The sequence below is a fragment of the Gymnoscopelus braueri genome (assembly GCF_963280865.1).
Source record: "Gymnoscopelus braueri genome assembly, chromosome: 13".
Classification (NCBI taxonomy): Eukaryota; Metazoa; Chordata; class Actinopteri; order Myctophiformes; family Myctophidae; genus Gymnoscopelus; species Gymnoscopelus braueri.
This window is the reverse complement of record NC_137615.1, coordinates 21774786-21792061: the sequence shown is the minus strand read 5'-3', so window position 1 is coordinate 21792061 and position 17276 is coordinate 21774786. Positions and strand designations below refer to the sequence as shown.

General features: G+C 45.8%; 2 protein-coding genes across 2 annotated transcripts in view; both read right to left on the bottom strand.

The window, feature by feature from the left end:
- Positions 1–17276, bottom strand: part of rab5c (RAB5C, member RAS oncogene family) — a 202375-nt gene that overhangs the window by 79630 nt on the left and 105469 nt on the right. The gene's annotated exons all lie outside the window — the stretch shown is intronic.
- znf385c (zinc finger protein 385C) overlaps positions 1–17276 on the bottom strand; it is a 164680-nt gene that overhangs the window by 102021 nt on the left and 45383 nt on the right. The window contains exon 2 of the mRNA XM_080445976.1: positions 9497–9826. Within this exon, the coding sequence (XP_080302102.1) occupies positions 9497–9826 (330 nt within the window). The remainder of the gene's footprint in view (positions 1–9496; positions 9827–17276) is intronic.

The following is a 17276-nucleotide window of genomic DNA, read 5'->3' as shown; positions in this document are numbered from 1 at the left end:
CTGTCTGTCTGTCTGTCTGTCTGTCTGTCTGTCTGTCTGTCTGTCTGTCTGTCTGTCTGTCTGTCTGTCTGTCTGTCTGTCTGTCTGTCTGTCTGTCTGTCTGTCTGTCTGTCTGTCTGTCTGTCTGTCTGTCTGTCTGTCTGTCTGTCTGTCTAGGCCAGATAAGAGCTGATAGTGAGTTCTGTTTGGCTATAGGTTAACACAGATGCTGGCTGGGCCCTGGGAGATGTGATGTTCTCCCTAAAGGACTGCATGCTCCTCATGTTTCTCGCTCCACTGGACCGTGTGTGCCGACCCGGAACGCTGGCTGACCTTTTCCCAGAGAATGACCCACCCTCCACACGGAGGGGTTACACACCCCGAGGCAAAGCACAGCGGGGAGAGTGAGAGGACAAGAGAGGGGGGCTGGAGGTGCAAAGATGGACAGAGGCCAAATAATCATGCACAGCCAAATCATACTGGATATCAGTTTTGACTTGAGTGTTTTGAGGAAATGACGTACAGTAGTGTGTGGGTAGGAATGGTCTTTTTGGTGTATTTCAACGTTCCAGGTTTTTTTCATAAATGAATGCCCTACTTGATCATACAAGAGTGTTGCACAAAAGTAGTGAAAATAGCCGATATATAAGCTCACAACATGTCGTGCTGCAATTTTCTTTAATGTTTTTAAAATAATAATAAAAAAGGTTTCCACCCGACAGCATCGACATGCATGAACTGTGATGCAAGCAGTAGTTGTACTGTAGTAGTAGTAGCCAAGTACTGTAGCAGCAGCAGTGTTAGCAGAATAGTAACAATATCAGTAGCAGCTCTAGCAGAAATTGTAGTAGCATTACGCCAAATTCCCACCAGCAGCATGGACACTACTGTATGTTCACCACACTAAATGCAATAAATTGGGCGTGTCCGAGGTTATGAGTGAGTCTGCTACCGAAGTGTTCTAACACGTGACAGATCGCTCATATACACATTGCCATGATGAATCTGTTATATTCAAAGTTCTCATTGGATATACTTTGATTTCATAGTTTCGTCACGATAATGTCTGCAGCAAAATGATTACAACCTAACTAGCACATTATACTGTAGGTGAAATGAATTGAGGTGACATCATAAACGTTTTCAGTGATTGTATTGATTTAGCCTGGGATCAATAAAATTCCTGTCGGGAGCACGTCATCAGTCGCGTCATCAGGCGACCGGAAACCACGGCCGGAACCAAGGGTGCCGGTATCACCCAAAATAATTCCCCGCGATCAAGGGCATCATAATTTTAGGGCCTACCCAATAAAACCCTTGATGCAGCGTAGTTTAGCTTATAGGAATAGTTTGTTTGGTATATTCATCCTTTATTCCAACTCGTAGCGACTGGCAAGACTAAACTAGTAGTTACACTCGATTTAGCATTTAAATGCTAAATCAAAGGAACCAAAACAAAGCGGCGCAGAAAAAAAACTGAACCACCACACCCGGAACCACAGGGTTTTCCCCCTTTTTTTTCAGTAGGCGTGGCCTAGACCGGATCATTTACCGGGCCATTTAATAACGAATTCCTCCGAGTTGGAAAGTCTGGTGACGCGAGGTTAGTATTGACTAGGTTCTGAGTAAAGGATATTTATAGTATAGACTAACTGACCTACGTATATAGTAGTATGCTGATATTTCTTTTCGTGTGTGTGTGTGTCAGTGGAATCTCTTCTACTATCGGTAGCCGCCAAATATGGCGAAGACGCTGTTATTTGTACCCCTGAAGGGTGTGGGGGTATTTGTCCATGATTTGCTGACTGTACATTTTTTACAGCACCTTGTAATATTTGTGTCCTTGTATTGTATCTCTTATGTGGACATAAATACATGATTAAATGTGTGTGTGTGTGTGTGTGTGTGTGTGTGTGTGTGTGTGTGTGTGTGTGTGTGTGTGTGTGTGTGCACTTTTCTTCTCAAGTCAATTTGTTTGGTGGACACTGTAGTGTGGGGCAGTGGTTTTCAAAGTAGACACCCAGGGGTTCTTCATATAATATTGTTCAGCAGCTGCTACACCATAAATGTTATTCTTTTATGTTGAGAAAACCAAAAATGAATTCATTCATGGGTTTATTTATAATAGACATATATCTATTTCATATGCACTACAAACCAAGAATGGTTACCTAGTAATATTTGACAATGCCTCAAGGCTATACAGTATACCGTATAAATAAGAATAGTTGCCTAATATTCGAAGACTCAAGGGTGACAAAGAGTGAGCCTTTTCACAATGTGAAGTTATGATTTTAATTGTGGAGAGACTTTCAGCTTCAATAGATGTACATGAGGCATACATGCATTAGGAGGCAAGGCTTGCCTCTGCCAATATGTCAGCTGCGACAGATTGCTCCAATGATCAGCTGCAGCCAGTACGTTAACTATGCACACACACATATTTTATGATCAACACTTTATTTGAGTTTTACTTTTAGCAGAACAAATAAGAAAACAAATAAATATGAAAAGAAAATCGTACGAACATTTACAAAAAACACAAACAATAACAACAATATGTAAATATACATGCAAATGATATATGAGAGCACAACAATATAAGGAGAAAAGAAACAGGGAGAGAGAGACGGGGAGTGACACGCAGAAAAGGTCGTCAGGATTGGCATTCAAACCCGCGACGCGCTGTCTGTACGCATTAGAGCCATATATGTTGTATGCGCCTGGACCGCTAGGCCAGCGAGCGCCCCCACCAGACTGATTGTTGATTGGGAGTAGTCTAAACATGGATGAAGTGAGATCAATTCTTCATTTTCAGGAGCCAGGAGCACCGGTGCAGAACTCTTGCTGAGGTCCATGGTGAGTATAGTTGTTTGAGTGTTTGAGAAACAAAGGTTAGGTGAGCTGTGTGTATGTGTGTATGTGTGTGTGTGTGTGTGTGTGTGTGTGTGTGTGTGTGTGTGTGTGTGTGTGTGTGTGTGTGTGTGTGTGTGTGTGTGAAATACAAAGCACAATGACAAGAAGTTGTGGTGAGGTATTTATAACTCACTGGTTGGCAACTTGGGATGAGGGGAGGACGTAAGGGAGGAACTGTTATCAGACTTGATTGATATCAGGTAAGCTAGGGAGGAGTTATTATCAGTTGGTATCATGTTCTCTCCTGAACATACAGTACCAAAGATGGATGCAGAAACCAAGTCTGGCAAACTTCGATTGATTTCCTGTTTCCGTGTGACATAGGTGCCCCCGCCCTTAAGGAGACCAGAAGGGCACAACGTTCTCAGCACTTGAGCTCACCAAATGGTGGGAAGATATGGGGAAGTAGGGCGGGGAGAGGTAACCACGACGTACCATTTTGTACTAGTGGCGAGGCGTGGGATTGTCTGTCTTAGTAATAATATCAAAGATTTTGACAGTATATAGTTCCAACCCCTAAGAGATTAGAGGACAGGATATGTGAGATCACATAATGCTGAGGGTGTCCCCCATGACTGGAACACAGCAACACAACACTATCACACACTATCACACACACACACACACACACACACACACACACACACACACACACACACACACACACACACACACACACACACACACACACACACACACACACACACACACACACACACACACACACAGACAGAAGCATGTCCAAAGGCATGGGTAGCAAGAGAAGTCATTTTATTCTACAGGGGGAGAAAAATGGAATGGGGGAAAATGGCAAGGCGGCACAAAAATAAAACGCAGATGTGCAGATGCATTCATGCAGAAAATCCTTCCCTTTAATCCAATTCCTCACGCTTTATTAAAACAGAGCCAGGGAGATAGAGAGAGACAGGAACCATGACGAAGAGGCTCGCATTTACTGTACACACATGCGCGGCGCGCGCACACACACACACACACACACACACACACACACACACACACAGCCAAAACAAACACAAAACACAAATCAAAGGAAAATGTGAGAAAATAGAGGGACCTATAAAGGAACAAATGCAAATTCTCTCTCACTCACTCTCCCGTTCTATTTCATTTCCCTATCACACACACACAAATACACACACACACACATCTCATCTCACACCGTGCCTCCTCACAATTGTGAGGCGGATAAAGTAAATCAACGACAACATAAGCCAGCATCACCCAGTGGTACTCGACACACATTCATATCCCTGTCCCTCCCTGTCACATCCACATGAACCCTACAGCGTCCTGGTTCTTTGGGGAAACGTTCAGTGAAAAGAGCAGACCTACAGGCTCACAGCGTGTCATGAGCTTGTAGATCTGCTATTTTCGCTGAACATATTTGGTGTAGAGTTTCTCAACCCGTGGTCCATTGCATAATTAGAGGTGATCCATGGGGAAATGTTTGGGGGGAAAAACTAAAATATTAGGATAATTTTCGAACCAATAGGTGTATTGTGGGGGAAATGACTGTGTTACTGTATGCCTTCTTATACTAAATATGCAGTATACTTAACTGTACATATTGTGGTGGCAAGTTGGGGTGGGGTGGTCCTTGAGCATTGTTTAAAATATGCTAGTGGCTAGTGGTGTGGTAAGAACCACTGGTGTAGAGGGAAAAAAGGAGTGGGCCAAGCATAACGCCATGGAGGACTCCAGTCCAACGAAGTATAAAGGGTTTAAGTGGCTATCAGGCCAGGCTGCTCTTCCTCTCCTCTCTCTCACCCTCCACACCCCCTCACTCCCCTCCATTTATCTCCCTCTCCCTCCACAAAACCTCCAACATCATCCTCCCTGAATAGGAGGATGATCTATCACGCAATGAATTTTAGGCGTAAGTCAGTGTGTAGAACTTTGTGTTTGTGCATTATGTGAGAGTGTGTATGTGGCATGCGTCTGTGTATATTATGAGACGTGTGTGTGTGTTTGTGTCTCTGAATGCATGCACGGTTGTGTGTGTGTGTGTGTGTGTGTGTGTGTGTGTGTGTGTGTGTGTGTGTGTGTGTGTGTGTGTGTGGTGTGTGTGTGTGTGTGTGTGTGTGTGTGTGTGTGTGTGTGTGTGTGTGTGTGTGTGTGTGTATGCGTGCGTGCCTGTGTGTGTGTGTGTGTGTGTGTGTGCGCGTGCGTGTGAGAATGTTCATAGCATGGCATGGTGACATGGCAGGATCAGCCTGTCCGTCAGGGGTGTGGTATGTTTTAATGGGCTGTCTCCATATTTCGATGGGTGTCGGGCTGCATGTCCTTGGCCAGGCTGATAGTGATCCTAATTAAAACGGATTACGGCCTGTCTCCCTCCGAGGAGACGACGGCCTGTTGCCTGTTGTTGACGGCTCAGGGCCGTGGATGCAGCGAACCGCCAACCCCCACCCCGACCCCGACCCCCAGCCCCCCCCACGTGACTGGGCCTGCGGACAGCAGCTCTGGGGAGAGTGGGTAAAAAGAGGACTCGCTCAGCGCTCACAAGTGCCAGCAGCACTCACATGCATTTGTGCAAAACCATGCAAGCACATATGCATACCCACACACACACACACAGACACACACACACACACACACACACACACACACACACACACACACACACACACACACACACACACACACACACACACACACACACACACACACACACACACACACACACACACACACACAAACTTTGACATTAATAGAAGCTGTGCAAGGGGATGCCCCTAAACACAGCAAAAAAAAACATTCATGGTATTCCATACAATATGGTAGAGTGCCACATCTTAATGGCCATGCTTGTCATTTAATTACAATCACCTGCTATTTGCTTACAATTACCTGTTGTTTGCCACAAAGTATCATGAATACTATGAATACCGTGCCCGGGTAGATAGATATTCTTACAACGACATGTTCTAACACGGCATCTGAAAAGGGGGGTGGAATTAAATGTAGACGCGCTAACAACAACACAGACACTTTGAAGGTACAGTATAATGCGGAACTGATGTTGCACTACAAAGGACTTAATCTTCAGATGCTCCGTGTGATGACATAATGACATGAAACGTGTGGGTGGGAGACAACTACAGTACATGGCAAAAGCATGTGAATGCTCTTGCCTCAGGGAGGCACGAGAAAAATATAGAGAACGAGACAGAGGGAGCAGAGAGGACAGACAATGAAAGGGAGAAACTGAAACGAGAAATAATGAGACAGAGAGAGACAGAGACAGGTGATACTAGACTTCCATCTGGACTCTCCATTCTCAAACATGAACTTGGCCTTCGGATGAGGACTCCTCAAAATAGCATGCATACACACACCTGGACACATCCTCCCTCTGTCAGCATTTTAACCATCGTAACAGAGATTGAAAAACCATAATCATGTTTGTCATCCACCAATGGCATGCTAATAGTAGCACATGCCCGGTGCCAGAGACTGACGAAGGACAGGAAGAGGGGAGCAAGAGAGAAGAGGGAAGGTGGATGCGTGTACCAGCTGTCAGCTCACAGACGCAGGGAGGGAAGGTAACGCACATCCACATGGCAATTCACTGGGAGAATGCACAAGCATGCACGCAAGCACGCACGCACCGGCTCACCCACATGCGTGCGCACACGCGTACACGCGCGCACACACACACACACTGCCTCTTCCAAAACATATATTTACATATTCGCAAATCACTCACTCTGTAGCATTCAAGGAATCTATAAATATCTGCACCAGACATGAAAAAAAAAGAATTCTATGCAGAAACTGAATAAAATGCAAACGTGCTCATACACACACACATAAACACACACGCACTTGCGCGCGCGCGCACGCACGCACGCACGCACACACACACACACACACACACACACACACACACACACACACACACACACACACACACACACACACACACACACACACACACACACACACACACACACACACACACACACACACACACACACACACACACACACACACACACACACACAGGGGAGAGGAGTAGCAGTGGAGGAGCTGAGGACACAGCAGAGGACTGAGTGCCTGGGGGAAGTCAACAGAAGGTGACCAGAGATAAGGCTGTGTGATTGTGACTGCATGTCGCACAATGTTCAGCAGATTACTGCTGCAGCACCAAACCAAATGACAAGACGCAAAGCAACGCTGCTGCACAGCGCAATGCGCCGCTGTGCCATGCAATACAATTTGTGCATGAACAAAACAAACACACACACACACACACACACACACACACACACACACACACACACACACACACACACACACACACACACACACACACACACACACACACACACACACACACACACACACACACACACACAGGTCTGGTCATGTTCTAGTACTGTACTTGATACTGTCCTTTGCTGCAGAATCCTTGCCCTCTGGACTGTGCTGCAGTACATACATCTGGGTGACTGTGTGTGTGTGTGTGTGTGTGTGTGTGTGTGTGTGTGTGTGTGTGTGTGTGTGTGTGTGTGTGTGTGTGTGTGTGTGTGTGTGTGTGTGTGTGTGTGTGTGTGTGTGTGTGTGTTTGAGTGAGTGAGTCACAGGCATTGTGTCCAGGCCTCCCACTCTTGACAGACCTTGCTCCTCAAAGCCGGACACTCACGCACGCACGCACGCACGCGCAAATATTAATTATTCTTCATTAAATTCTACATGGGAAAGTACAACTACTGCATATTACTGAAACTTCCTTACATTTCATGTCCTCATTTTATTGTCTGATATGTGTAACCACCATTTTGTAACAGTAAAATGTTACTGTACATTCACGCTTTCAAATGTAATATGTCCACACAAAGTAGTAATTACCTGAAGTACATAATTAATGCACCATCATGCATGTTTGCCATGTTCTCACAGAACACGCGCGCGCGCGCACGCACGCACGCGCACACATCAACGACAATTAACGACAATTATCTAGCCTCTTGATTTGTGTTCCTGCGGGGCAGATGCATGGAATGTGATTGGATGATTAGGACAGAGGTGTTCCAGAGCTCCGTGTCCTGCTGAACCAGAAGGGAAACAACATGCCATCACCGTGATCTTTCCTACCAACAGTCAGCCAATAAGGACCAGTGAAGCTGTTGCCCTAGCCAGCGTTACCAGGGAGCATGACCCGTTGCTATGTAATTAAGTTCTATTTGTACCATGGCCTGCACCTGAAGTGAGCCACGCTATTCTTTCACACAGAAGAGGGAGTTTTGTGCATATTTGAGAGATAAATGGTGTGTGTGTGTGTGTGTGTGTGTGTGTGTGTGTGTGTGTGTGTGTGTGTGTGTGTGTGAGTGAGTGTGTGTGTGTGTGTGTGTGTGTGTGCGTGCGTGCGTGTGTGTGTTTGTACGTTCAGTGCGTGGGTGGAAAGAGAAAGCGGGAGGCTGAGCACATGAAAATCAAACTGTATGAGTGAGTAACTCTCAGAGAACATTCCCCTGAACAACACTGCCTAGAAAGAGAAAAATGTGCAACTTTGCAACAGTCACACCACTCCCTCTTGCCAGCAGGAACACCGCCATCAAACACCACCAGTACTTCATTAGCCACTCAATTACTGACTCCGCTCAACTCCCTGTGTGTGTGTGTGTGTGTGTGTGTGTGTGTGTGTGTGCGTGCGACGTGCGTGCGTGTGTGCACGTGTGTGCGTGCGCGCACGATCACACCCTAAGGCTCTGTCTGGATATATTCTGGCAAATGGAATCCAATTTGTTTTATCTTCTACAGAAAACAAAGCACGGGGAGATGGAATTGAACTGGGAAGGCTGATGAAAGTGTGCAGCGTGCGCCTGTCCATCGTCTCATGTATGTTTCTGCTCTCGATAACCAGGCCATCAATATGCTACAGTAGATAGAGTAGAGTACTGCACCCATACCAGTACCCAACTAATAATGTTATCTGTTTTGTATTCAAAACTCATTTTACAATTAAGTATTTTTTGGGGGAATAACCTTTCACTGATTCTAACGGAAGAGTCTAATCAACATCATCAGTTGGGGGTTGGATTTTTTTTAAATGTATCTGTGCACCTTCACTTCATTTGAAAAGAATATATATATATATATTTGCCATTACCTTTATAGGTAGCTTATACCTTTCTGCTGATCGAAGATTTAGCGACACGGTAAAATCCTCAGTGTTATTTATCCATTTGTAACTGTGAGAGAGTGTACAAAGGTTTTTCTCTCAGTGTTAAATGAACACTCAGGATTTTACTACGCTGGGCAAGAACAGCTTCTGCAAGTGTCTAAGTGGAAGTACAGGAAGTACCGCCCAAGGGAGTTATATTGATGCTGTAGTGTACTGCAGTGCATATTGACATTTCCAGGGAATGAAAACCTTGTTGTTATTGGTCGAAAACATACACCTTCTGGGGGAAGTACATACAACGGAAGTCCCGCCCTATAGACACTTTCTGGCATAGTTCTTTACCAGGCTTTTCTTCTCTTTGGATGAGAAAAGGCTGGAAACGTGTTTAGGATTTTACAGTGTATACAGAGAAGCTAATAAGGGACTGGTCATTCAGTCCACCGGGCCTACCTGTGCTACTGGGGATCTTGCCATTGCTGATCTGTTTCAGTCTCTTCTGGTGGGACTTGCCGTTGTAGTGGATCTGGGCCTGGGCGGCTGAGTTGAGCTGGATGTTACAGACATCGCACACCGTATAGCTCCGCTGCTTCCTCTCCCTCTTAGGCCTGTGGAGGACAGAAGGCAGGGCGCCCCCTGCTGGCTGCTCGGAAAGCACCGCAGCCTCATCCTGGGGGTCGGAGTAAGGCTCGACGTCCATCTGTGCCCCAAAACTGGCTCCAAACCCCCTCAGGTCCGTCTCCGAGTTCGTCAGAGCCGAGGAACTAAACGGACGCTTCATACCTAAAGAACAAACGAAAGAAAGGTTGGAGAGTCAGAATGACGGAGAGAGAAAGGTAGGTGGACACTGACAGACAGGAAAAATATAGCAACAGGACAAACTGGAAGGAAATATAGAACCAATGGAGAGAGTGCAGCCAAGAGAGTTGCAGACATAGAGTCTTATATATAGTATACTCTCTACTATATGATATAACTCTAGTTGCAGGTATACGTTTGCAGCTCAGGTGTCAGTTCTGTTCACAGAGTCCCGGTGTCGTGCCAAGGCATTTATCCTCGTCAGACCTCATCCACAGAGCGAGGATCAGAGGATGTCTGATGTTCAATGCCTTGTCAGTCGCAGTGCCCTGATGTTAGCAAATGCCATAGCCTACAGACAGTGTATCACAGAGATAGGCCGTGTGCTCTGCCTGCTGAGGGGAACAAAGGAACCATCACGGTGTCCGTGCCTGGCCTCGCATGGCCTGCTCACAATCCACCCTGTTAAAACCTGATCGCTCCAAGTCCGTGGAGTACACGCAGGCAAAAAATACCCCTGATTCACAAGGCTTTGTGGAGGAGCGTATGGAATGTGATCCCGTTCCTGTCTGATGTAAGTCTGTCAGCCTGTCAGCACCTCCACAAACACATTGCCCTCTTACGCACACTTGTATAAAGATGTTGCACCAAGACACAAGGGTGAGCATTCGTGGACACACTTCTACATGAACATAATGTACAGTACAGTACAGTATGTTGTGTAGCCAAACAGTGGCGGTTGTGGGGGACATTAAAGAACCACTTGGGGGAGACAGAGAGCTGCAATGCATGTCTCTGAAGACCAGTCCAGTGCCATCATACATGCTGCCATGCTGTGTATCCCTGCAAAACAATGCTCTGTGTGGCTTCAGTACAGTCGAGAATTGTATCCATAATAAAATAGATATAGAACATGAAAAGCAACTAGGAAGGCTAATGAAAATGTAATGTAATAAATGAAAATGCATGTACTGTACGTAGGAGGCATACATTATGTAGCCTACATTGGCAGCAAAGAACTGCATTAAATATAAAAGTGGGGGACTGGGAAGAAAGGGCAGTAACCTAGATTGGACAACTGCCTATTAGTTTGTAATACCAGAAGATAATTTCTGAAATCTAAACAAACCACAAGCTTAAAAGACTCTTGTGACGAATAGAATCTTGCGAGGAATTGAGGCATTAAAAGGAAACTTTGACCCATACTGCCCAATGCCATTCAATTGGAGGGTGGAGGAAGGTTGCCCGAACCAGACGGATTAAGTCAACTTCGACATGAGCAATGTTTATAAACACAAGGATGTACTTTTGGTACCCAAATTAATAGTAGAATCTGCAGCAAATTGCTTGAATTGCACAATGAAATAATGGTATCATAACTGTGTTGAATATTTGATAATATGAATATTTATTTAATAATCTGAGAATTGGGATATGACACCTGTTTATTGATACTTATGGGGAATCGTTGAGATAATTATAAAAACGGATCAAATGAGCAATACGAGGAATTGATTTGTCCAGTGTATTCAGAGGGCAAGCATACAGGCTATTGATCTTTGATGATGTTTGTGTTCCATAGAGTGACGGTAACAGATAAAATGCAAGAAGCAGCGAGATGAGGGACTTCTGTGTGGCATTTATACTTCATCGTATGACAAAGTATGATCCGTCAGTAAAGGTAAAACACTCGGCTTGGCCAGACACTTATAACTGCTGCTAATCTCCAGGAGGTAGAATTTGTATTGTATGTTCTGTATAAAGATTTCATGAACAATGATGATATTAGCCCAGTGATTCTCAACCTGCGGGCCGCTGCTTCCTCTCCCTATTTCTACCTATCGGTGGATACATCACGCAAATCGGTGAACAGTATCTCTATAGTCATGTGATCAAGACAGATCTGTCCGATTTTTGGGCGGTGTAGCCGCCCCTATAAGTGGGGTTGGGACACCTCATTAGCTGTACTGTGATTGGCTCATTAGTACACCCCTAGCTGTACTGTGATTGGCTGACTCTATTGGCTGACTCTATTCAGCACTGTGATTGGCTAGCACCGCCCACTTCACACTGGGTGTGATTTTTCATATTCCATCCTGATTAGCTAAGATTGGCTTCCAAAGTTTGCAGGATTGGTCCGTTTTGAACAAAATGCCTCAAATCATGAATGCAGCGTGCGATTTCCGTGAAATTTTGCACGCACATTCCCACTAGGCCGAGAAAGACATTTCAGCCTCATGGTGGCACTATAACAGGCCGATTCGCGTTCGTACCTATAACTGCACCGATCTGTGTCAAACTTTGTATGCGCACTCCCTAGAGGCACTACGTTGAGAAACAAATGTCACTCTTTTAACATTGCCCTATTATAGCGGCACCCGGAGGCCGATTTTTGCACAAAAAAATATGTATATTACTAATTTTGTCCAAACATCACGCAAATAGGTACACATTATCTCTATAGTCAAGTGATCAATACAGATCCGTCTGATTTTTCATATTCCATCCTGATTGGCGAATTCTGAACATTGCTAGTTATAGGTTAAATCACCGGTTCTGTGGTGATTTACTGTCCACCCTGAGATTGGGAGATAAAGGGTTGAATCCCTGGCCGAGTGATACCTAAGACCATAACATTGGTATTCAATGGCCTCCTTCTTGGCACTTAGCACCAAGGGTGGGATTGGGGGGTAAGTCCCTGTGACATACCTGCGTCATGTCCAAGGGGTGTACTGTACACACACAGTACTTAAAGCTGCCTCACACTAAGGAAACAGGAGCTAGGTTCCTGACGTAGGGGCCACATTGCTCAGGATCCCTTGGTTCCGAAGGCTGCTTATTCACTATTATAGGTTAAGGTATAGGTTAGGCCTACAAGTGGGCGTGCCTTCAGATCAGGAAGCAGGTCGCGCTTTACCCAATCAAATGTAGTGGGCGGGATTTACTGTCTGTGCTCTCGCTTCCCACTGAAAACAAACCTAAACTCATTTAACAATAGCGTCCTCGGAGCAGACAAAACCACGGAAAGATGTTCACATTTTAACTTGCTCTTTCATCAACAAGTGGGCTTATAACCAAAACGATCCATGTTATCTGGGAGAAGTGGTGTTAGTGTTCCTTGTAGAAATGTTGTTAGTGGGAATGAAAACATAAGCGCACCACCGGAAGTGGAGCGCTGAGGGCAGACCAAAAACCCAGGTTTCCTTGCGCACGGGTGCTCCGTTCAGCTCCCCCCAGAGCCAAGTGAAAGAGTAAAAAACAGCAGAGGGCGCTGTTTTTCTTTTTTATTTGGGTTCCCAGATTGTCCCCACCTTTACTAGCTGCAACGTTAAAGTGATAAACATGTTAAAGCATTACTAATTAAAGTAAAACAAATCTGAACTTCCTCCACCAAACCCCTTCAGGAGGACTGGTTGTTTCATCTGTGGCCTCTCTATAACAGTGGTTCTCAAAGTGGGGTCCCCAGCATAATTAGTTAAAATAGCATCACAATTAATCAATTTTAACCACTTTGACCATATTTTAGACTTTGGCTATTTTTGAAAAAATAAATATATATATTTCTTCGGCCAAATACATATAATTTTGGGGGTCCTTGACATGAAAAGGTTTGAGAACCACTGCTCTAAAAATAACAGTATAGCTCTGTCAAGGATTGAGACATGAACATTTGAAAGAGCTCCTGAAACACTTCCAGCTGCTGCCTCCTTGCATCCGCCTAGAGTTATTTATGTAAACACACAAACCGCTCAGTCACACATGGATCAATGTACGCACGTACCACAGAAAACCTCTGTGACGCCTACACGCACTTACCCAATCACCCACACCACCACACCCACACACGCACACACACACACACACACACACACACACACACACACACACACACACACACACGATACATTCACATTCACACACACACACACACACACACACACACACACACACACACACACACACACACACACACACACACACACACACACACACACACACACACACACACACACACACACACACACACACACACACACACACATTAGAGCAAGCAGCCTCTATGAAAGCAGCTATTCACATGGTCAGTCTGGGAGCACTCACAGACTCCATCAGACGTTTTCTCAGAAGCTTGTGAGCATCGCTTCTTTCTGGCTCTCAACCACTGAACCCCACCACAGCTCTGCTACGGCCTCTTTATAACGTAGCATGATTTCATAAGCAAAACTCCACCCTGAAGAGCTATAGAATGTCCTCAAACCGTTCCTTTCTGCATATCGTGTAACCTTGTGTGAAGGCAACTCAGCAGAGCACAGGGGGAACCCATCTAACATCTCAAGTGACAGGCCAGCCATTAGACAATCTGCATCCGTGAAATCACCTGCTGGATGGTGTGTCCCAGCGGGCACAAAGGTGTGTGTGTGTGTGTGTGTGTGTGTGTGTGTGTGTGTGTGTGTGTGTGTGTGTGTGTGTGTGTGTGTGTGTGTGTGTGTGTGTGTGTGTGTGTGTGTGTGTGTGTGTGTGTGTGTGTGTGTGTGTGTGTGTGTGTGTGTGTGTGTGTGTGATTAGTGTTTGTGTTAATAAAATGGCATAATGTGTTTGTTTATGTGAGTGTGTGCATGCGTGGGTGTGTGTGTGTGCTGGCTGTGTGACAGAGGGACTCCTGCTGGGCTGAAGCTGGACAAGAGACAGCCAGGACAGGAGGGGTAAACCTGGGGGGGAGCGGTGGAAACCTCTTCTAGCCTTCCCATATCCTCCGTTTCCACATTCTGACATGCCTCTAACCCCACCAACCCCCCCCCATATACCCCCCCCCCATCTCTGCTTGGCACACAGGAACCATCAATCACTGTTGTGATCTACCGCTGAAAGACTGAGGCTCAGCCAGCATAGCGCGTAGCAATGAAACCGCTATTTACGAGCCTGCCCATGCTGCTCGCTGAGCCTGAAATACTATAGCAACCCGGCAGAGTTCCACCCAGGCCTGCTCTGACTACGCACCCCCTCACCCCCCCTCACCCCCAAGACCCAGAGAGGCTCGGCTCCCCCTTCTGGTTGCACTGGATGTGAGGACACCTCGGGTACTTCTAGGCGTGAGTAGAAGTAGGCCTCCAAAAACACACCAGTGCAAACACCGCAGGCATCCCAGCAGCTCTTAAATCACCTCAATGACAGGGAGACACCAACCACGCACGCACACACACACACACACACACAGACAGTCACATCTGATGGGTTGTGAGGACACACTCAGACAGGTTGTGTGAAACATTCAGACACACACACACACACACACACACACACACACACACACACACACACACACACACACACACACACACACACACACACACACACACACACACACACACACACACACACACACACACACACACACACACACTTCACTTGACCTCAGATTCAACAAACAAGAGTTAGCAATTTAGGAAATATGCACCAACAGACACAAATCCCTGACCAAATAAACACTGCTCTGCCCAAACGCACTCGGTGAGTCCTGATGCACATAAACAAGCATCACTGAAAATAAATAGAATCCAGTCAAACTAACAAGCATCACAGAGGCCTAGAAAACATTAATGTTCACGTAATATGACACACAGTGCCTCAGAAATGGTGGCTGAGGCTGGGCAAAGGGAGCTGGGCAAATGAGACAAGAAGGAGAATAAGACCAATAAACTGTGACACAGAGAGAGAGAGAGAGAGAGAGAGAGAGAGAGAGAGAGAGAGAGGGAGAGAGACAGAGAGAGAGCGAGAGCGAGTCAGAGAGATCGCTGACGGGAGCACAAAGGCCCTTGTACTGTATAATTGCCATCATCAAAGTGTCATTACTGTCATCACTGCAGTAATGCCATTATGCTGCCAGTATGGAACAGTCCGACGGTCTATGAATCCCTGTGTCTTTGTGCTTGGTGCTGGTGCATCAGTGTTGAATTTGTAAATTCACAACTGCATCTTTGTAAGGAGGGTTCTTCTGAGCATATTTGCAAAAGCCGCCTCATGCAGCCATGGTATTACAGGCTTGAAAGGCAATAAAACAAAGCCAGTTTTTGCAGCCTCTGTCACCTCTAGCCCAAGCTGGAAACTAAATATAAAAGCAGTGGCACATCAATTTATGCGTTTTCTCTAATCTCTGTTTGCAGGAGGTCTTTGGCGGAGCACAGCCCTTCCCTCATGCTGCAATGCGTGAAAGTGTGTGTGTGTGTGTGGTGTGTGTGTGTGTGTGTGTGTGTGTGTGTGTGTGTGTGTGTGTGTGTGTGTGTGTGTGTGTGTGTGTGTGTGTGCCCGCGCGCATCCATCCGTCCGTCCGTCCGTCCGACCGTGCATGCGTCATGTGATCAGAGAACAACAGTTGGAGTCGAAATATAGAGATTACTTGGGTTGAGTCAGGGACAAAAGCTAAAATGTGCGTTGCTGTTTTGGGGATGCACCATTGCCGTAACTGACTGCGGAGAACTCCTTCAGCAATTTCAGAGTCGTACTATTTTAACCAGACATACGATTATGACAAGCAAATAGGATGAAGGTCTTGCTGCATCAAAGGACTAAGACTGTATGCTCCACACCATACCATTCACCATCCTAGACATGCATTCAACAGGCAATTCTCTCTCTCTCTCTCTCTCTCTCTCTCTCTCTCTCTCTCTCTCTCTCTCTCTCTCTCTCTCTCTCTCTCTCTCTCTCTCTCTCTCTCTCTCTCTCTCTCTCCTTCATGCCCTAGTCACAATGTTTACAAGGATAATCATTTGCATGTGTTCACATTCGCCCTGGGGCCCTGTAGCAATGTAGCCAATAAATGCATGTGCAATATAGCATTCATTATCACGGTCATAATGGCTGTGTGTTAGCGTCAGTATATTCACCTATAAGGTCTACAGCAGGGCTTCCTCTTATATATTTTCTTACGAGATAATGAAATCCCTTCTGTGACATTCTGATGAGAAATGACTCAGTGTTTCTTTCCAGGAGTGGAGTGGAAACAGAAACACTGATATTAATGAAGCAATAGAGGTTTCTTTCATACGACGTGCTCGTCAGAGAACCTTTCATACTCCTCACCTTTGACGGTCTACATACAGTACTTGGTCAAATCAAGGGTGGCTGACTGCACACCACAAAAGTATCAGTTGTAGTAGCAGCCCTGCTAGTCTTGCCCTTTCACCCCTTAAGTGATCCAGATGATAGTGCACAACAAAGTTCTAGGCATGCTAAAGTTGGCCCAGAAGAATCCCAGCCTGTCCTTGCTCTCCACTCACCACAAACCCAAATAGGGAACAGCCCTGAGGAAGAAGCCACTGACAGTGGGAGAGCTTCCATACAACACTAGATATACTTAGACACAGACGAACCAAATCCCGGCCACAAGTGCAACATACACAGTGAACTCTCATCTGGCCACAGACGCACACTGTTATGG